Raw genomic sequence first — 21,305 nt, forward strand, 5'->3', positions numbered from 1 at the left:
GTGATTGATGGGGTTCGTGTAGTCAGTTTGAAACAGGTTTTCCATAAAAACATTGTCTTTTTTTTCCCTTTATTGACTCGCAAGATACAAACAAGATACAAGAAATACACAATGAGGACAATTAATCAACATAAAAATGAGTCCCAACATTTCTAAACATCAAATCCAAGTAAAACGTGATGTTATCTATTCCAAAGCTAAGATAACTCTTAAAGGATAAGTACCGTTTTTTACAACCTGGACCTTATTTCTGGCAAAACATATGATCATTTACTCACCCAGATAACTTTGGTGTCATTCGGCGTCGTTCGGACGAAATTAGATCCAGTGTAGCGGCGATATATCCAAATAATGGGAGAGACGGGGCAGCGACACACAGCCTCTATATAACGCATTATCTGCCACGAAACTAGTTCATTTCATCAATATTTTGTTATGAAATGCTAGCGCTATTAGCCTCTGAGTCCGGGCTCGTCCGTTATCAACATCCGGGGTCAAACTAGCAGTAGCAGCTACAGGTAAACAAGCCGCGCTGTCGCGGGTGCGCGCGCAGCTCAGAGACGACATCTTCCAGGTCAGAGGTAGTAGATCAGCCTACAGACCCCGGATGTTGACAATAGACGAGCCCGGACTCAGAGGCTAATAGCGCTAGCATTTCATAACAAAATATTGATGAAATGAACTAGTTTCGTGGCAGATAATGCGTTATATAGAGGCTGTGTGTCGCTGCCCCGTCTCTCCCATTATATGGATATATCGCCGCTACACTGGATCTAATTTCGTCCGAACGACGCCGAATGACACCAAAGTTATCTGGCTGAGTAAATGACCATATGTTTTGCCAGAAATAAGGTCCAGGTTGTAAAAAACGGTACTTATCCTTTAATGACATCACTGGGGTTACTTTTCATGTGTGAAACTTGATGTCCCCTCAAAGTGGTACAAAAAGTACACACACAAACACACAGCTTAGTGCAAAAAATGTTAAGTAAAGACAGACAATTCATGTTTGTTCATAGCAACAACGGTGTCATGTTTCTCTCGCTGTTAAATGGTGCATCAACATTTACTTCATAATAAGTCAAAACAAACATTCGGACTGCACTGCTCTTTAAAGAAGAGGACAGAAGTCTTTTCTCTTCAAAAAATGAAAAAAATACTAATTGGAAATACTTAGATAAAGCTTAATTCTCACCTCTAATGAGCTCATTATTACACCCCTGAGGCTGGAGGGAAGAAAACTCAAAACGACCACAAGGGGCAACAATGAGCCCGGTCCACACAAAGTTAGACCAGTTGACCAACACTGACAAGCCCTCAAACCGCCCACAATCAAGGCATTAAGTAATTAAGTGGGTGTTTTTTTGCTTGGCTCAATACATTATAACACTATAGCATGATAAGCGGTACTTATGGATTTAAAAGCAGGTGAATCATGAGCAACAAACACTTCCTGGCATGTGGTGTGTCTGGTTCTCAGGCGAGGCGGTGCAGCTGTGTCTTCCTATATAAGAGTCAACATCTGAGCAGAAGAGGCTGGACTCTGTCAGTGAGCCCTGCAGCTACTGTCGCTCATACTGAGGGTGTTTGCGTTGCAGATACTGGAGGACGCTGGCTGTTGTGTTCTTTGTTCTTGTTTTTTTCATTTTAAAGTGGCATGATAGTTTGGAGCTTTTTTCTGACTAATGGAAGAACAAGAGGACTTTGCTTTCAAAAGACAAACTTTTCAATACCTGAAACTTGACGTTGGCTGGATCTGCCATGAAGGGACACGTGACTGTTTGAATTGTTAGGATCCTTTAAATCAGAACACGGGACAGAAGCTGCTTTGTGTTTATCTTTGTGCCTCAGACTTTGTTGATCCTCAGTCACTGATCATGGTTGGTGTAACAACTGCAGATGTGGCCCCAACAGCTGGTGTCAAGATCTTTTCAGCTGGAACAGCCGGCTGTGTGGCCGATCTGGTCACTTTCCCTCTGGACACCGCCAAAGTCAGGCTGCAGGTGAGAGTCATCTCCTGCACATAAAGTCAGTGGTGAAGTGAACTGAAGTCATTAAACCCCCAAACAAGTCATCTCATGATCTCTTGTCTAATGAGCCGCCTAGAACATCTGTATAACTTTATTTTTTGTAAATGTAATCCCCCTACACGATAGTTTAAAAGCTGTCAATGCTCTTCAGACAATACCAGCATATAATTATATGGTATGAAAGTATGGAGGACTGAAGCTGCCAAAATTCAATATCAATAAATGTCTCAATAAATCAATCAATATGACGTTAATGCACTAAAATCATATTGAAGATCATTGTAGGCATTCATAAATTAATACAATGTGACATACATTTCTGTTTTATTTTTTTTATTTATTCACCTACTTTCCCATTTAATTTTTCCATTTTAATGAATAAATGAAAACTTTTTTTTTTTAAATGTATCTAATTACTTACTTATTTAAATAAATGGAAAATGGGGAAGTAAATAGTGACGTAAATTGGTGACGTAATACGATGGTAAATAAATACAGAAGCAAAGTAAAAAATAGAAATACCAATTTATGCCACATTTAAAAAATAAATGTCTGCCTTTATATTTCTTACTTTTGGTGCATTTTATAGCTTTTTCTCGTTTGTTATTTGAGACATTTATTTTTTTCTTTATTTCATTTACATTTTGGCAGTTTCAGTCCTCCATAAAAACAAGTCAAACAAGACTATGAACTCTTCACCCCAGAAGAGGCCTTAAAAAACTCACTATGTGTAACTTATGTTTAATTGTAGAAACAAATGTCTTCTCAGGGACAAGACATGTCCTCGTGCCTTAAACGGTGTATACAGCACAGCTTGCTGTATTGTTTTTCAGCAGGCTGCCATCGTGGCACCGAACAGCAGGGATGTTGGTACTTGTCAAACCAGTGATGTAACACAAACAGATGAAAAGTAAACTGATAAAGATCATATAAACTTCACCAGAGACACCCAGCAGACTTTCAAGACACATTTTCATTCAAAACATCATCAGTGACCTTCATGAAAGAATGAACTCAATATTTCTGGTGCATTTATGTCACTTTAGATTCAAGGTGAATGCAGACCCTCATTGAACGTCCAGAAGAACAGATACAGAGGTGTGTTTGGCACCATCTTCACCATGGTGAAGACTGAGGGCCCGAGGAGTCTGTACAGCGGACTGGTGGCAGGACTGCACAGACAGATGGGCTTCGCCTCCGTCCGCATCGGCCTGTACGACACCATGAAGCAGTTCTACAGCAGAGGGTCAGAGAGTATGTGACAAAACGTCTGTCGCTTCTTTTTTTTCTTTCTTTCTTTCTTTCTTTCTTTCTTACAAGGGAAACTGTGCAAGTCAATGAAAGTATGCACTTCATTTTCTATCTATTATTTAATTGTCTTATATTTTATACAATGTAAGACAAGAACAACAATCATAGAGCTGCAAAACTCTTAGATACTATTTTATTTCAGTGTTTTGAAACCTGACGCGTGCTCAAACACAAAGAGCTCCATTATCTGAACTGGTTTTAAAGACAATCAGCTGCAGGATGTAGGGCTTGAGGCAAATTCCTCATTCAGCAGCAGATACGTGTTCATGCCAGAGTCTTTACCTGACCCCCTCTGTCAGTCACAGACCAAGCAAACCAGTTTGAAAGAAAACAAGCAGATTGGTTTGCTTTCCGCTTTGCAGTTTGTGTCCTGCTGCAGTCTTTCACCTTTCATCCCCGGGTTGTTGTTGTTAATAACGCAAAAGCTTAAAATGGCACTTTTAGACATGACGGTCTGATGAAAAGCCTCACAGATCAACTCCACAAACTTTTCTGTCTTCTTTAATTTTAGGCCTTCTTGATTCCAGTCTTGAATCAATGTCACTAAACTGCACCCTGTTCAGTCAGGTGGCATCAGAGGAAAACAAGCATCTTTTGTGCGTTGTTTGTAACACAGGTGCAGGTCTTGGGACCCGGCTGCTGGCGGGCTGCACCACGGGGGCGATGGCGGTGGCTTTCGCTCAGCCCACCGATGTGGTAAAAGTCAGGTTCCAGGCTCAGGTCCGCCTGCCTGAGAGCGGCTCTGTGCAGAGGTACAGCGGCACGCTTGATGCCTATAAGACCATCGCCAGGGACGAAGGCATTAAAGGGCTCTGGAAAGGTAAACAGGGAAATAAATGAATGACTTTTGTAATTGTTTGTGTTGCAGTCAGTAATAATCTCTAAATGGTAAGCTGCACTGAGCTCTCTTTAAGCTCACCAGACCTCTGTATCCTCCTCATCTCTGCTTGAGGCTGGCAGCTCAAGGCTATATTAGCCTAAGCAACTGTTGGCGGTCGAGGTGTGGGCATTGTATAAGAATTTGAGGGATCAAAAAAAGTGGTGGTACTGCCCCAAAGGTAATAAATTGTATTTTGAGTACTCTTTTAAAGGTGCAATATGTAAGATTTCAAAAATAAAAAGACGTCTGTGTTTTGTAAACGTATATTTCTCTGAGCGGTCCAAAGCTTCCGTGATAGTGGTGTGAATGCCAGCACTCCACTGGTAGTCCGGCTACCTGCACGGCTAACTGAGCTAACAAGCTAACAGTAGCTACAGTCATGGATGTTTAGCAGCAGTGCCTTTAAAGTTCGTCAGGTGAAATTTTATCGTTCACAATGTTGAACTTTCTCTTCAGGCTGTCTGCCGAACATAGCTCGCAATGCCATCGTGAACTGCTCGGAGCTGGTGACCTATGACATCATCAAGGAGCTCATCCTGAAGAACAACCTGATGACAGGCGAGTGCAAACGCTTCATGTCGAGCCCTCTGTATTTTAGGCTCTTCAAATAGCCTCTTCATTTGATTTCATTGTTCCTATTTTTTACAACTTACTAACTAAAACAAATATTTTGTTTGGAACAGACAACATGCCGTGTCACTTCACTGCAGGCTTCGCAGCAGGCTTCTGCACCACCATCGTGGCGTCTCCGGTGGATGTGGTTAAAACACGCTATATGAATTCAGTGCCGGGGCAGTACAGCGGTGCTATGAACTGTGCCTTAACCATGCTGTTTAATGAGGGACCCACAGCTTTCTATAAAGGGTATGTAGCGTAGTTATCTCATGCAAACATGTGAGAATTAGTGACAGAGCAAGAAGAAAAATTCTTGATTCATCTGATTCTTTCTTCATAGATTCATGCCGGCGTTTCTTCGTCTGGGCTCCTGGAACATTGTGATGTTCGTGAGCTACGAGCAGATTAAAAGAGCTGTGGTCAGATTGCAGCTCTGATCTGTCTGACAGCTGGTTTTCGCAGCAGAAGACAGGAGTGTCTGCATCAAGAAGCACGTGTTTCAGAGAGACAGTGTTGTTATGACTGCTGCCGGTCCGGACCTGCTCCTCCCCAGGGAACAAACTGCACGTGCCGCTTTATTAAAGAGGACGTACTCAACAGAGAAACTGCAGAGGGAGGATTAACGCTGGAATCCTGCTGATTTATGCACATTCATAGATTGTTTTTTTTTTTTTTTTTTAAGACATTTTGACATGTCAGAGTAGGTGAGGGATACATATAGTCATAAAAATCACCTTTAAACTATTCAAATCCCTTTATTGTCTCGGCATGGTCGTGTTAGACCTTAAAAAAATAAAAATAAATAAACAAAGAAAAGGTTTGACTTCTTGCCAAAGGCTTGATGCTTTTTTTAAGGTCTGACAACAACAACTTTAGGTTGTCTTGTTGATTTTGTATTTATTGTCTGTTTTCAGGTGAATCATTCCTGTTTTTATGGTCATGTGAAAAAAAAGGAGTCTAGAGTTTGTTTTTTTTGAGGAATTTGTTTTGCAACTGGTTGGTTATTTTCATTGTGGATGAATCTTCTAACGATTCTTCCAATTTTATCAAATCTCTTATTTTGCACTTAAACTCACAACCCAAAAATATTCAATTTACTATCACATAAGAATGTAAATGGTGATTTTTACATTTTTGGTTGATTTCCTGTCAATTGACTTATTGTTTCAAGTTTTTAGGAGTGAGTAAGTTATGTTATGCTAAAAATACTACAAAGGTATCTAATACTATGCAATCTATGCACATTACATATTATAAAGCTGTTGGCAGTCTTTCTAATATGCAGTAACTGCATCGGAGAATCAAACAGAGGCATTATCTAGAATTTTAATGGAATAAATCAAAAATAGCTGTTTCTGTTTTTTGTCAACCAAGAGAGGCCGACTAACACTGACCCACATTCGTACACGATGAACCCTCCAAGTGTCACTCCATACCTGCTCTACTACCGGATGCTGTTACAGATACTCTACCGTATAATCCCCTTTACATGCAACCATTCAGGGGGGATTAAACACCCCTGAAGACACAAGTCTGACAGCCAATGAAACTGCTTTTCAGTCATGACTCAGGTTTTTTATTACAGCTGTGTTTACATGATGAATACGGTTGTAAAATGTGTCACCATGTTTGTAGAATAAGTCCAGGATCTAAATACTGTGCACATGGTTGTTATTTATCCTCCTCATATCTCTGTGGTAAAAAAAATAAGCTGCTCCTCCATCAAACAATGCAGAGACACGGAGGTGAAAGAGGTGAAAAGCACAAAACGATCAGCTGACAGACAAGAAAATTGCCCAATTTGAGTGTTGTGGGACAAAAGAGGCTGCTGACAAAGATGTAACTGAAGTCTGTGGTGTAACAGAAGCCTTTGAACGTGCTCCACCTTGCTAATCATCTCCTGTAGTGCCAGTGAGGTGTCTCCATGGTTGAGTTAGTATGGCAAGCTGTACCGGGCCATATGGCACTCTGGCTAACCCTCAGGAGCGTTTAGGCGAGTTAATGGAGGGGGAAACACAAATAAATCGAACAAGTGATGAGTTTTACAAGAAAACCTCTGGATTTTTATACGTTAAATATGAGGGAGAACAGAGGTAACTGCGAGGTTAAAGTAAATAAAGTTTTGTTCGTGGTCGTTCGCTGACCTTGGCAGGAGTCTCTGCACACGGACGACCGGAGATATCGAGTGTCGGTGAGCAGTTCAAGTTCACTGAACCGACTGCTCACTATTTTTCTGACTCAAGGAAACACATATATGTTCCTACCAGTCAGTAAGAGACTCATATTTTCCTTTTGTGCCATCGGATGTTTAAAAAATTGTTTTTTTGTTCCCGCATTCGTCGGGTGTATTTTCTCATTATACAACACAAGTTTGTAGAGCAAAATTCTAGTTACAGTTCCCTCAACTGTTTAAACAAACAAATGAACAAAGTCACATGTTGGAGTGTTGAGGATGAGTCTCGCAGCCTGAGGAGGAAGCTGCTCTGTGGTCCGGCAGTACGGCAGCGGATACTTCTGTATCTTTTGCCAGACGGAAGCAGGGTGAACAGACTGTGGCTTGGCTGAGTGTCGACTTTTAGTATCACAAGGCTTTTAAAACACCCAAATATTAAATGTTAAGAATGAAAAATGAAGTCTAAATCTGTAAAAACATTTCAATACTTGATGCTGTGCAACTATTCACCCCTAATGACAAACAAAAACATGTATCTGAGACCTCCAGACTTCACTGTGGTGCTTGTTGATGCCTCCTCTGCTGCAGCTTCAGCGGCTGAAGTCGGACGGGTCTTGTCGGCCATTTGCGGCCTCGTCCGTGCACTCCTGCACGCAGAGACTCATTGAAGTCATGAAAAAATGATAAATGCTGCAGACACTGTCCGACGCTGTTTACATGAGTGCCCAAGGGCAGCAGGAGCGCAGGGTGGCAGCAGGCGGGTAAGAAGACAGCTGTGGTCAGACTGCAGACTGGGAGGCAGGAGTTTTGGACGTCGGGGTGAATCTCACTGAGACTTTGTGTGGATTCATGCTCAATCATTTCCTGGAGCTTCTTCACCAGGACCAGTCGGATGTGTTGGAGTTTCCTCGAGCTGAGAAATGAATCCAAGAAATCTGCCAGTGGTGTTTTCCTCTCTGAAAACCTCTGAAACAGCAGCTGAAAGGAGAAATACCGCACACACACAATGGATTTCATGTTGCACCAGATTAGACCTCTCTTTTTTCCTCTACAACAGCCTGAACCTTTGTGCTGACTGTATATTGGTGTGAAAAACAAGGAAGACGTGTATTATTTGTCTGACTTTTCTGTTCCTGTCCTCCAGACCTTTTTCAGGTGGTTTGTTACTGCCTCGCTCGAGGGTGGAAGACTTATTTTACCCTAAAGATGACTTCAATTTGAACATTAATTTAACATATGTTCGATGGAAATATCATATTTATCAGACAAATCTGTCATAATGTGAAATTTATTTGCAGAAGGGAAACTTTAGCTGGCTCATGACCTTAGATCCATATTTTCTGTGTACTGAAACAAACTATTAACAAGGTAAGTAAGCGCTTGCCTACTCAGTACACAATTATATCTGAGTTAACACCAACCTAAACTGGTAACCTGTAAAAGGAAGGTTCACCCAAAAATACCCCATAAAGAAGAAGTGAGTTCTTACCTCACACTCCTCCTCTGCATGGTTGATCCTCCTCAGGAGACACCACTGAGCACCATGCACACTGTGTCTCTCTGCTGCAGAACAAAATGAACAAATGGTAATGCAGCCAGATTAATAAAAAAAAAAAAAAGTGTTTCAACACTCACCAAGCTGCTCCTGCTTGGCCTGGATGATGCTCCTCAGTTTGTCCAGTTCCTTGTACTTCATTGCGAGCAGCAGCTTCGCATCTCTGAACTGAGGTTTTTGAGAAAGACTGACTTTTGCCAGTTTTTGATTTGAAAGCAGCATCTTCTCTGCAGCCCTCTGCAGCCGCTGAACCTGGAGGGGAACACGTGGTTCAACACAGCGAACACAGTGAATCCACAGAGAGAGTTTTGTTTGCTCAGAAGAAGAAGAATATGATGTAGGACTCACCTTCTCACTGCGCCTGATGATGAGACTGATCTTGTCTTCATCCTCCAGCAGCTCTCGCAGCTCTCTGGTCCTCAGAGCTCCAAACTGCAGCGACAGTGACATGATGACACTTCTACTCTTTGCTTCATCAGAGGTGTAGTAGGCTACCTGATGAGTCCTGCTGGGGCGCAATGCGAGCTGGTGATGCTGCATTCAGGGACCGACGGAAAAGGTATGACTGAAGCTTCCTACAAGAAAATGATAGCTGCTGGGGCGTAACATGATCAACGTGGAAAAGCGACGTGTGTTTCAGAGTTATGGTGCCTTCGTGAAAATGGAAGATGTCTGTGGTATTGATGAATTAATTCACATTAAAGGGGCACTACATAGTTTTCGGGAAGAAATTCAAAATTTCAATATTATCAAAATATTTACAATATTAATGAGGTAATAACACAAACTCAGAGATATTTATTTTTTCATGAATAGAATTTAAAAAATGTTCAATATAAAAATACAATTTTTAAAATCTTTTTTCTTTTAAAAAAAACAGCTTTTTATTCATTTTTATTACAGCATATTGTTTTATTTCTAATAATCTTATATCTTTAATATTATATTATTGTCGGGTATTTTATTCGATTTGACTTTTGTGTTGCTTTACTGTTTATTTTGTATTGTTTATTATTATTTTGATTCGATCGAGTTTTAATCCTGATTCAACCATGTAAAGCACTTTGTGGCTTTGTTTTGAAATGTATTCCACAAATAAAGCATTTTTTCGAATCACAGTCTTATTTATTGTATGATTAAAACATTTTATTGTCATCATGTTTTTAAAAAAATGACATTGCTACTCTGCTGCTGTAAGAAACTTGCAAGTTTGGGTCTCATAGTTTTCATTCATGAAGATCAGTGTGTAGATTCTGTAGCAGCCTGTTAATGACATGTAATACTGAAAACAAGGGATGTTTTTGTGTTGTTATTATTGTAAAAGAAAGCAAAAAACACATGTATGTGATATTCCTGTTGGAATATATGTGAGATACAATGCAGTCATTCGATATAAAAGGAGAATAGTTCTGTCTGTACTGTATTAACAGCAGTGTGGACTGTTTGTTTTGATCTTTCCACACAGACCAACTGATGCGTGTTGTTGACATCCTGTCACTGTGGGGTGACTCTGGGGTTTCTCCTGATGTCATCACAGTCTCTCTTCAGGTGATCCCTGCCACCCGCCCTCAGAATAACTCAGCTATATGTGGCCTGGGTTAATCCTTAAGACGAGGCTGCAGAGCTGCGTCCCCGCTCATCCTGCAGTGAAAGTCCTGCGCTGAGACACAGAGGACTTTCTCCTCCTGAGAGGACAGCATGCAGATTAACCACAACGGCCCTCAACACAGGACACCTCCACTGTGTGAGTAAATCATTTACTTTATGTTTGATCTTACACAGTATTTTATTAGAGTCGTATGTTAAAGCAGATCCAGATCAGGAGTATGAGGCTTTAACTGCATACGAGTAGCTATTGATTATCACTAATAATAAACATGTTTTATAGCTTTACATGTTGCAAAGGCACAGATTTGTCTTTAATTGTATGTCCTCACAGTAGTGTGTTGTGTTGCGCAGGTATTGTGAATGAACTCACCCTGGAAAGCTTCTGCTCTGTTACATAAGAAGCTTTTCAGTTCTCTGTACTGTATTTAGGCAACAGCAAGTTGTACTCAGCAGGCGTCGATTCTCACCTGCTGCTGTTGTTTCCTGTGTTTTCATATCTGATGTTACCCATAATTCTCATCTGAGGCTTGATGGAAGACGAGAAAGCAGAAGTCTGACTGTTTTCAGGCTTTAAACTGCAGTTTGGGCGCTGAGAGACACAAATATTAAAATTAATGATCAAAATACAACATCTAATACTGCTATTTACGTAAAAAGAAAGGTTAAAAAGGCAACATGGCATCATGTCTACTCATCACCACTTGGTTGAAACCGGACGGTACCTGGAGAAACGTGGGATGAGATGAAATACTTTATCAAGATAAATGTACAATTAATGTGAAACTTGTGATTTTATTTGTGTGGTTTTCTTTCCTTTTTTGTTCCCCTGCAAGAAATTTGTGCAGTAAAGCAGTTTTAGTCGCCCGTTCTCATGAAAACACTTTAATAAGGTTTTAAGATAGTCTATAAAGGAAAGTCCAAACAGGACAGTTGTAGGCCGGGAGTGTTGTGAAAAACTCTTTAGTGTAGATACATTCAATGAAGCTGCAGCGTGTGTTTCTGTAAAATCAAACCATTGTGTGTGACTTCATATCTCCACATTTTCTGCCTTCCAGCACAGTGATGCATCCTCTGCTGCTTCTACCAGTCTGAAGTCTGAAGTGTGAGCCAGAACCAACCAGCACCATGAGCGTCGAAACCGCCTGCAGGCCAGAGCTGGACTCGGAGCACAACGGCGAGCTGGCCGACCTGGTGGCAGCCATGAACGTGTCCGCCAACCAAGTGACCTCACCCAATGGCCACAGGCCCGCCCCCCCGAGGGCCACCAGCTCCAACAGAGCCCGACTGTCGGACAGGAAGATGTCCCTGCAGGAGAGGGGGAGCCGCATCGCCCGACAGCCCACCATCGAGACCAAACGGGTGTCCATCACCGACGCTGATGTGAGGAGACCCGAGACACAGATGTTGGACTTGTTTACTTAATTCAACATGAGATCCATTAATGGTTAACATCTCTTTTTCTTCTGCAGGATTGTGTCCAGCTCAACCAGTATAAATTAAATAAAGAGATTGGAAAGGTGATTAATGAGAGCAGTGTCCTACATTAAGCGCAGCACAAGTGTTGGCAAAGGCTTGTAAATCTGTTTATCTTTGTTGTTTCTGCACTGCAGGGTTCATACGGAGTGGTGAAACTAGCTTATAATGAAGACTCTGAACAGTACTATGTAAGTTGAAGCTTATAAATGCTGTTTTCATACAATCTGAAGCTGTCATGACCGTCGCTGTGTTCATCTCTTTACTCAGGCGATGAAAGTCGTTTCAAAGAAGAGGCTGATGAGGCAGTGTGGATTTATACGTGAGTTGATAAAAAACATTTAAATGTCTCATGAGTTTTTATTTTTCCTGTGGTGCTGGTGGTCACATGTTTTTTGTGTTTGTGTGTAATTTCAGGCCGCCTGCCTCCTCAAGGGTCGCAGCAGGATCTGGTCCCTAAAGCCACGTTGCCTCTGGAGAAGGTGTACAAGGAGATCGCCATCCTGAAGAAGCTGGACCATCATAATGTTGTGAAACTAGTGGAGGTCAGTCACGTGTCAGTACATTCGCTGTACATAAAACTGATTATAGTGCAGTTTGAGAGTTCCTTGTGTAGCTTGACATGCTCCTCAGTTTCTGGAAGAAATAGTATAGTGGTGGTATTCGTGTAAAACAGTGCAGGATGTGACCTGTCTTGCAGGTGCTCGATGATCCCCATGAAGACGGACTTCACATGGGTAGGGACTCATTCATCCCTTGTGCAGTAATTACATTTATGTGTCAATATAAAGTGCGGGAGTCATTAAATTCTGATTATTTGTCCTCAAGCCTTCGAATTGGTGACAAAAGGGTAAGTTTTTTGCATTTTCTCTCACATTCCCAGATAGTTTGAGCCTGTCTTTAAATTTAAATCTACATATAAACTCTGTCCTGCCTTCCTCCACCTCTCTCGTCGGTCAGCCCGGTGATGGAGGTGCCTACAGACGACCCTTTCACAGAGGAGCAGGCTCGCTTTTACTTCAGAGACGTCGTCCTGGGAATAGAGTACTGTAAGTACAGGTTTAACTAACAGAGATTCAACTCTTGACCTTTATAGTTCCCATATGAATATATAAAACTCGTATTTCTTAGCTGCTCAGCAGACAATCAACATGTTGACTTCTCTGTCTCGTCCAGTGCACTATCACAAGATCATCCACAGGGACATCAAACCCTCCAACCTGCTGCTGGGCGACGATGGTCACATCAAAATCGCAGACTTCGGAGTGAGCAACGAGTTCGAGGGGACGGACGCCCACCTGTCGAGCACGGCGGGGACGCCGGCCTTCATGGCTCCAGAGATGATGACCGAGCACGAGGAGAGCTTCACTGGAAAGGTGAGACAAAACTGAAACAGACAGAGATAACCACTGAAGGTTTTGGATTCCTGCTTAATTGTGAGAAATGAAGAACTGATGTCCGAACGCCTACTGAGAGCCCTGATGATCACTGTGTTTGTTTACCAGGCGTTAGACGTGTGGGCGATGGGAGTCACGCTGTACTGTTTCGTCATTGGGAAGGTGAGCAGGTTCACAGCAGAATGAACGTAGAATAAAGAAGCAGCAGCATTTAAACAACTTTCATCTCGTCTGTCATGTCCCAGTGCCCTTTTTATGACGAATACATCGTCTCTCTGCACAACAAGATCAAGAACAAACCGGTGGAGTTTCCAGACACGTAAGCAAACTTTTACAGAGCAGAATCACTGATAATGTTGGAGGATTTAATAGGATTCATATCAATACAACATAATGTTATAGTATCAGTTCAAACCGTAGACACTGGGGTCATTGGGGGTCAATCAATCAAAAGGCGTAGTTTGATGACATCATGAAGCAGTGTGGGATCATGGGAGTTGTTGTCTTCAGTGTTGTACAACCACCGTTCCTGATGAAAATCTATGTAGGATTTAGCAATACAAACAATAGAGACAAACAACAGTAAAGAGTGGCTAGCTCGCTAGTTTGCAGATTTTCCTTCCTCACTCTCTGACACATCATCTGGTGTCTCCCAGGAAGTTATAGTGCAGTGAACGCACCGTTACCGCGAATAAAATTAAGTAAGTACACAACCCAACAAAATACTGTGTAAGCTCTGGCCAATTAATGCAGAAATAACTCGTGTTAGTGCAGACGAAGACTGTATCTGGCAGCAAAAAACAATTGTTTTCACACTTTGTTAATGTGTTAAAGTAGATGTCAATATTGAATATTATAATAGTGAAGCTTCTGAAAATATTTTACTTAGTTGTAGAGAAGAAGTGATTAGATAAGCTGATAATTTGTTAATAAAGAGTCATTCTGTTCTCTTTTCACTGACTTCATCTCTCTGTTTATGTCCTATGATGATACCGCTGTTACATCCTGTACATATTATCATAAAACCAGGAGTCACATGAAAACATGCAAAGAATCAGATCAGTCTTGTTTCCTCTCACTTCACAGGCCTGTGATAAGTAATGGACTGAAGGAGCTCATCGAGAAGATGCTGGATAAAAACCCTGAAACAAGAATCACCATCCCTGAGATTAAGGTGACTGGGAAAGAAAATCACCACATCTGATTAAAGACGACGTGCTCACTGCCAGTTTGAGTTTAATTGTCATAATGATGTGTTGTTTTTAATGCGTGTGTTGTTAACAGCTCCATCCGTGGGTGACGGAGAACGGCTCCAATCATCTTCCCCTGGAGGAGGAGCACTGCTCGGCGGTGGAGGTCACTGAGGAGGAGGTGCTGAACAGCGTCAAACTCATCACCAGCATTTCCACTATGGTGAGTCGCACGTCGCTCTGCTCACAGTTTAACACTCGCTGGTTTGAGTGTTTCAGGTGAAACATCTCAGCTGCAGGATTCACATTTAGGCTTCCTCTCTCAGCTCTGTCAGACCTGTTCCTCAAATCTTATTTCCTCTGTGACATTAAAGCAACATTATGTACGTTTTTTACTGTAAAACAACAGCTTCAAAATCATGTTGATGGTACAGTGTCTTGTAACAGGGTGAATGGTGTCTCTGTCCCCTCTATCACTTGTTTCTGCTCTATGTAACTTCAGTGAGAGGGTCGGATCACAGCGTTACATACATGTTTCCTTCATGGTTCCTTAGGTCAAGAAATTGTTATGATGTAATGAGTTTTGTTTTGTAGTTACTGTTACAGACCTGGGGTTTGTATTTACAACAGTGGTGTTGCACTCAGAGACTGTGGGGGGCGCCAAATCACACAAAAAGCCAATTTCTACATAATGTTGCTTCAAGAGGAAATGTAATGTAATGTTTCCTCAAGTGGTCGTCACTAAAAACATTAATAATAAATTATAAAAATTGGCTATTTGTTGTTATGTGTACTTAAGATTATGATTACATTTGCTAATGATTCATTTGGAGAATGGTGTGTGGTTTTCTTCTGTAGCATGGCAACATTTCCTTGGTGTGGAGACAACATGTAAATGTTTAGTATTTTGACTGAGACTGTCTCTGGTGTCCACTGCAGATTCTGGTGAAGTCCATGCTGAGGAAGCGCTCCTTCAGTAATCCCTTTGAGTGTCAGGGCAGACGGGCGGAGAGGTCCATGTCTGCCCCTGGAGGTCTTCTTATGTAAGTAGCCTACTCTGCAAATCCTGCTCAGCCAAACTGCCAGCTCTGCGATTAGGCCTCTAACAAAACAAAGCAGCGAGCAGATGCTTGGATAAAAATAGATCAGTCAGTTTCATACTTTATATGTGCTGTGAGTCTCTCACATTTTAAATATACTAGCTCTGCCATCATATCTACACCATTAATCTCTGCATACTGACTAGCTGTTCTACTGTATTTGCTTTGTTTTGGTCCCTAAATTAGCAGCACCCTCAGCCAGATAAAAGCATTTGTCCTCTCCTGATAAGCTAAATGGATGCCCCTGCGGCAGCAGTAATGGCTGCGCTGCTTTTGTTTTCCATTAACAAGCCAGTCCTGTCTGCGGGGGGGCCGCTGGCACAGCTAATTACACCTACATGTGAAGAGATGTGGAGCTGCAGCTACATCCTCCTCCACACATGCCCAGGCAGCAGCAGCAGCAGCAGCAGCAGCACCAGTCCTACACCACTGCAGTCTCCCACACACTGAAATCTGTGCAGATGTCTGTTCATCTGTGATGTGTAAATGGTGAAATCGTTGACAACAGCCAGTGCATTTGGACACTTTTGTAACAAAGAGTGGATTAAACAGGATGTTGTTATTAAAGGTGAATAGTTTCCAGTTGGACAGGTGTAGTTTGGCTCTACAGCTGGCTTAAAGAAGATCAAAATGTTTGAATTTGATCTTCTTGGAGGGATGATGTATTGTGGCATCGAGCTCCAGAGATTAAATATTTCACTCCGCCTACAGTAATATGGATCATTTATGTCAAGGTTATTTCTTTATAGTCTGGTTTGATTTTACAGGAGCTGGATGTATGGAAATCTAAAGTGTACAATATTAAATAAACGAGTAATTATGAAATGAGTAACCATGTGAATAAACACATACAAAATATGTCATTAACTATGACATTGCAAATTAACTGTATCAATATTTAACACATTCAACTCATTTTTATTACATGTTATTTCACCAAGCTTCTTTATCCAATAACAGAGTTTATTGCAGATTTTCTTTTTGTCCATTCCAGCAGTTGTAGTAAAATATAAGTAATGTCAGTCGTGATTGGCTGTCTGCTCAACAGCCTATTACATAACAGGCTCTGCTCTGTTTGACTTCACTGACAGAAAAAAAACTCTTGGACAAGACATACTGTTAATGAAGTAAAGCAGTCATGTGTGATAGTGTGAAATATTGTGAAATAAAAAAAGTTGTAAAAAAGAAAATTGGAAATAAAAACGGCTGGAAATTTAAAAAAAAAAGGGAAATTAACCTGCAATAAACTCTGAAGGATGAAAATGAGTTGAATGTTAAAAACTTACATATTTTGTATTTCTTCACATAATCACCTATTTCATAATATCTTATATATTTAATATTGAACACTTTGGGTCTCCAACCAGTCATCCACAGGAAAAATGACAGATTTCATAATAGTTATTCAGTTTCTTGCTCAGCGTTAGATGAGAAGACACCATATACCAACATACAACTGTTATATTTGTCAGTTAAATACAAAGCTACAGCCGGTTAGCTTAGCTTAGCACAAAGACTGCAAACGAGTGGAAACAGTTAGCTAAATATTTGCTCCTCACTTTTGTTTTTGTACAAAATGAACAGTTAATCAGTGAGCTTTGGAGGTGCTCAGTGGACTTTGTTATCTTTGGAGAGGGAGAGGCTAGCTGTCTCCCCTTGTTTACAGTCTTTATGCTAAGCTAAGCTAATCGCCTGCTGGCTGCAGTTTCATATTTACTGTTTCTCATCTAACTCTGCAAAAAGCAAGTTTATTTTCCAAAATGTCTGACTTGAACCGCTGCAGTCCTGCTGCAGTGAAATGTTTTTCAATCTGTTCATCATTAACTGTGTTGCAAACTGATTTGAGTATAAATTCTGGCCTTTTACATTACATCTCCTTCTTGCAGGGGCTCTTGGGGCTTATTGGGGTCTACGCCTCAGCCTTCCCTGAGGTAAACTTTATAAAACTGCTCAGACTGAGCTCATGTGCTTCATACACGGCGCGGCTCATCGGTTGTTTGTTCAACCTTAAGAGGATTTAAGAGAGACGAGACAACACAAGGCTCTCAACAACGAGCTGTACCCAAAATAAACGGACACATGGTTGTTGTTGAGTGCGGAAGCTGAGAACGTGTGTTCGGCTGCCAGCAAGTCAATTATTTAGTTACCTTGAGACAACAAAGCTCGTTTCCTTGTGATGACAGGTAAATTGATCTCATTATCGTCAAGGACAAAAGGCTGAGAAGCACAAGAGGACGATTTTGATTTCTAGAGATCACGGGGTAATTGTGGAGAACTCAGAAACGACTTGTTCGAGATCACTGTCATGACTGTCAGGGAGGATTTAAGTCTTTAAATGACGAACACTGATCTGAACAACACATCCTCACACCTTAACGACTTAATAGGTAAATTGCTAATCACTCCCTCAACGACAAAGCCTACTGTACATGACCTTTGGTGAGTCATACCAGATTTTAGTGTGGCCTTTCTAGGCTTCCGTAGCCGAGTGCTTTGTGTTGGCTTTGCTGTCTCTCCTGTGTCCTCTTGAGGTTGATGTGATGAGCTGTGCTGTGGAGGACGTGCACTCTCTGACATTTTTAGTCTAGTGTTTTCCCTCCAACACCCCTCCTGCTCCTGCTCCTCCTCCTCCGCCTCCTCCTCATCTGCAATCTCACTTAGTCCTACCCCCAACAACATGATCGAGCGTTTTTCTCACCCGCAGGAAAGTGAGCAACGAGGGGAGCAGAGACGGAGAGCTGGAGGACTTGTATGAAGATGATACATTTACAGAGTGTACAGAATAAAACAGATTAAAACACAGGAGAGACCCATGCAGAAATGTATTTGTTTTTCTACCTTTCCTTCTTTCTCTCTTAATGTTGCTTCCTGCTTGCTGTACTTACATGCTTTTCTCACTTTAGTGCAGACGACCTGTGATATCGAATATTTAAAAGATGGATAGTTCATGACCTAAACTGATCACACGTAGGATTAGATTTCATTCTGCTTGTTTACTGATGTGTTAATATTTCAGATACAGACGGCATGATTGGTGATCTTTGGATTGTTGTTAAAAATGATATGAAAGAAGATATTTTTACATTTTCCTACAGCTGTTGAAGACAATAAAAGCTCTCATTTCAAACAGTGACTCTGAGAAAAATGCAGCTTCTTTAATGTGCAGCGCCACAGCAAGTTTGTTGTGTTGAATGTGAAACACTAGATGGCGACCTTGTGACAACAAGCCTTTGTCTTGTCCTTGCTTTGCCTCTCACTCCTTTTTTGCCTTTTCCCTTTATTTATTTATTTTTTGGTCATACTTACGTAGCGAGAAATTGGACAAACACACTTTGAAACAATCAAATAGTGGCTTGATTTTTAAGCCTGTGTCAGTATCAAGTGCACTTCATTCTCAAGACCAGTAGAGGGCGGCATTTTGTTGCAAGTAAAGGCATCAACAACGATCCAGGAGGCCTTGAGTTTGAGCCCTTTGAAATAGTACTAACCCACCCTGCTAGAGCTCAGATTTGACCTTTACAGCAATTAAAATACGTTCAAAAACAGCAAAGGAAAATGTCGCATATGATCATCATCTCTTGGAATATGTTCACAATATCAACAAAACTCTTGCATGAAAATAATGCAATATCTAATTGTTATGGGCAGATCAGGGATTTCTCAAGATCCAGGTCATATGTAATCAGAAAGCTGTTGGGTGCACCTGTGATGTTCTGAGCACATCACAGCTGCTCAGTTGGTTGTGTGCTTCAGGGAGTCAACGCCTTCAGTTGGCTCTCTGCATTTTCTGTTTGGGGTGGAAATCTGGGTTGGGTGTTTGAGAATTATTTCTTTTGAGCCATTCAGCAAAGTGCTGGTGGATTGTGTGGGACCCTTACCCAGAACAAGGACTGGAAATCAGTTTAGTCTCACAATCATGTGGGCATCCACTCGTTTCCCTGAGGCAGTGGCAGGCCTTGGTGAAATTCTTCTCCGTCTTTGCAGTCCAAGAGTGGTCCAATCGGATCAAGGCTCAAATTTTATGTCTAAGGTGTTCCAACAGGTGATGCGACAGATGGGGACAACTCACTGTCCCTCCAGTGCGTATCATCTGGACAGCCAAGGGGTTAGCTTGAAATCAATGCTGAGAGCTTCCTGTCATGAGTTCAAGGGAGACTGGGATGAGGGTGTTCCTAAGAATCTATTGGTTCAGGTAAATATTGTATATAACATTTTTGCAGCTCCTATAAAAGGTTGAAGACAGCGGGTTGCCTTTGACGTTTTTTTACTGGAAGGTGAAGGACAACTGATTTAAAGACAGAAATTATAAATCAAGAGATGATCAGATTACAACATTTAGGAAAAAGTTCAATAAAAGGCCTCCAGGAGCCTCTAAATCTAAACTTCAAATAATTAAAAAAAATGTAATCTTAACCAGGGTTTGGAAGTATTTCATAATAAACGCATTACAACTTTCTATGTACTGATGCCCCACCGCTGCTTGCAGCTGTTGCCCTTTTAAATTGTTACCAGGATATTTATCTATGGTTGGTCAAACATCTTGGCTGATATTTCTCACGTGTCCTCGAAAATATGAGGCGAGAATGCAAGATTCATTCATTCATGTTGTTCTCAATTTAAATTTAATTGATTGAAGTGATTCAAAACTGCAAAGCCAATGAAAAGCTGAAGAAATATAATGAAAAATGTTGATAAAACCTGAATATCTTCCTGAATTCAAGTGCCTATAACCAGTGGAAACTAGTTTTGTGGATTAAGGAACATTAACATCTTTCATACAGTATCCCAACACTGCTCTCTTCTCTCTTTAACTGTGTTGCAAAAATAGATGTTTCAGGTCTGAGGATAAGAAGGACGCATGAGGCTGCAAAATGTAAAATCACTGACCAAGAGAGCTACTGCCAGTCACCACCACAGTGATCAGCACAAGTTTCAGGTATATCACGCTGTGCATACATCACTGGTTTTTCGGAGTGACAGGCTTTATTAAGCTAAACCTACAGGTCCAAACAGACGACAGCGTGCTGTAGAGTGGGCCTGAAGGTTTCTCTGGAGGTGTGTGCTGTAGGTGGACCAATATCTGTGATGGTCTGAGACGGAACAGAGCAACGTGGGAAAGAGACAATGGCAACAAGCGCTGAGTGGAGACAAAAAGCTCTGGATGTATTATGAAAAAAAATATATACTTTTTTTAGCTAACGAATGAACTGCGATATAAAGACAGCTTTGAAAAAATTGTTCGACATTCTGGGGGAAACAGCTGGCCTGGTTCTGTCTGAAGGTGAAAAATAATTATCTTCTTCAAAACCACAACTTGTTTTTACATTTCAGTTTTTGTACAGATTAAACAAACAAGACACATTGTGTTCAAGGTGCTCGTAGGTAGATTGTGTCACATTTAAACTGAGCCAGGTGAACTGTCTCCCTCTGTTTTAAATCTTTATGCTAAGCTAAGCTAACAGGCTCCAGTCTCATATTTACTGTAGACACATGAGAGGGTTTCAATCTTCTTGTTTCATTCTTGACTTAAAGTAAATAAATGTGAATGCATCATATCATCAAATATAAACAGTAGTAGCTCAATAGCATTATTTCCCAGGTCAGTATTAGTTTGCACACATTGTGGACCCTGGGAACATAGAACCTTAGGAACATAGGATCCTCGCAACAAATGGCCTTGAGAATATAGGATCCTGGGAAAGCATGTAGGACTAGGGAACATATGACCCTGGGAACATATGGCCTTAGAGACATAGGACTTTGGGAACACAGGATCCTGGAACATAGGACCTAAAGAACATAGGATTGTGGGAACATAGTACCTTGGGAACTTAAGACCTCAGGAACATAAGACCTAAGGAACACAGGAACATGGGAACGTAAGACCTTAGAAACATAGGATTTTGGGAACAATGGATCCTGGAACAGAACACCTAAGGAACATAGGATCGTGGGAACATAGGACCTTGGGAA

The 21,305-nt window shown here is 41.2% G+C and overlaps 3 protein-coding genes across 3 annotated transcripts; 2 read left to right on the forward strand and 1 right to left on the reverse strand.

Annotated features, from left to right (window-relative positions):
* Positions 1-1,573: 1,573 nt before the first annotated feature.
* Positions 1,574-5,623, forward strand: LOC311255876 (dicarboxylate carrier UCP2-like). Its single transcript, XM_084350535.1, has 6 exons — positions 1,574-2,003; positions 3,077-3,284; positions 3,958-4,161; positions 4,678-4,779; positions 4,905-5,085; positions 5,177-5,623. Exons 1-6 carry the CDS (start codon positions 1,878-1,880, stop codon positions 5,271-5,273), a joined length of 918 nt encoding a protein of 305 aa, XP_084206661.1. The 5' UTR covers positions 1,574-1,877; the 3' UTR covers positions 5,274-5,623.
* A 1,976-nt stretch (positions 5,624-7,599) lies between these two features.
* LOC311255761 (vacuolar protein sorting-associated protein 37D-like) lies at positions 7,600-9,014 on the reverse strand (the record flags this gene model as incomplete). The annotated part of the gene is made up of 5 exons (XM_084350410.1): positions 7,600-7,656; positions 7,727-7,987; positions 8,499-8,572; positions 8,645-8,816; positions 8,913-9,014. The coding sequence occupies 5 exons, from the start codon at positions 9,012-9,014 to the stop codon at positions 7,600-7,602; spliced, it is 666 nt and encodes a 221-aa protein (XP_084206536.1).
* A 2,283-nt stretch (positions 9,015-11,297) lies between these two features.
* Positions 11,298-18,118, forward strand: camkk1b (calcium/calmodulin-dependent protein kinase kinase 1, alpha b; the record flags this gene model as incomplete). Its single annotated transcript, XM_084350411.1, has 16 exons — positions 11,298-11,552; positions 11,642-11,689; positions 11,783-11,836; positions 11,916-11,967; positions 12,063-12,190; positions 12,346-12,382; positions 12,474-12,495; positions 12,606-12,694; positions 12,822-13,021; positions 13,151-13,204; positions 13,288-13,361; positions 14,129-14,216; positions 14,327-14,455; positions 15,172-15,275; positions 17,219-17,263; positions 18,037-18,118. The coding sequence occupies 16 exons, from the start codon at positions 11,298-11,300 to the stop codon at positions 18,116-18,118; spliced, it is 1,461 nt and encodes a 486-aa protein (XP_084206537.1).
* Between the last annotated feature and the right edge of the window lie 3,187 nt (positions 18,119-21,305).

The sequence above is a fragment of the Pagrus pagrus genome (assembly GCF_965226575.1).
Source record: "Pagrus pagrus genome assembly, chromosome: 4".
Taxonomy (NCBI): Eukaryota; Metazoa; Chordata; class Actinopteri; order Spariformes; family Sparidae; genus Pagrus; species Pagrus pagrus.

Excerpts from the sequence above, each read along its gene's own strand:
- LOC311255876 (XM_084350535.1), top strand. The coding sequence starts at position 1,878 with ATGGTTGGTGTAACAACTGCAGATGTGGCCCCAACAGCTGGTGTCAAG. Across the intron at positions 2,004-3,076 it reads CCGCCAAAGTCAGGCTGCAG|ATTCAAGGTGAATGCAGACC; the intron begins GTGAGAGTCATC and ends ATGTCACTTTAG. Across the intron at positions 5,086-5,176 it reads CCCACAGCTTTCTATAAAGG|ATTCATGCCGGCGTTTCTTC; the intron begins GTATGTAGCGTA and ends CTTTCTTCATAG.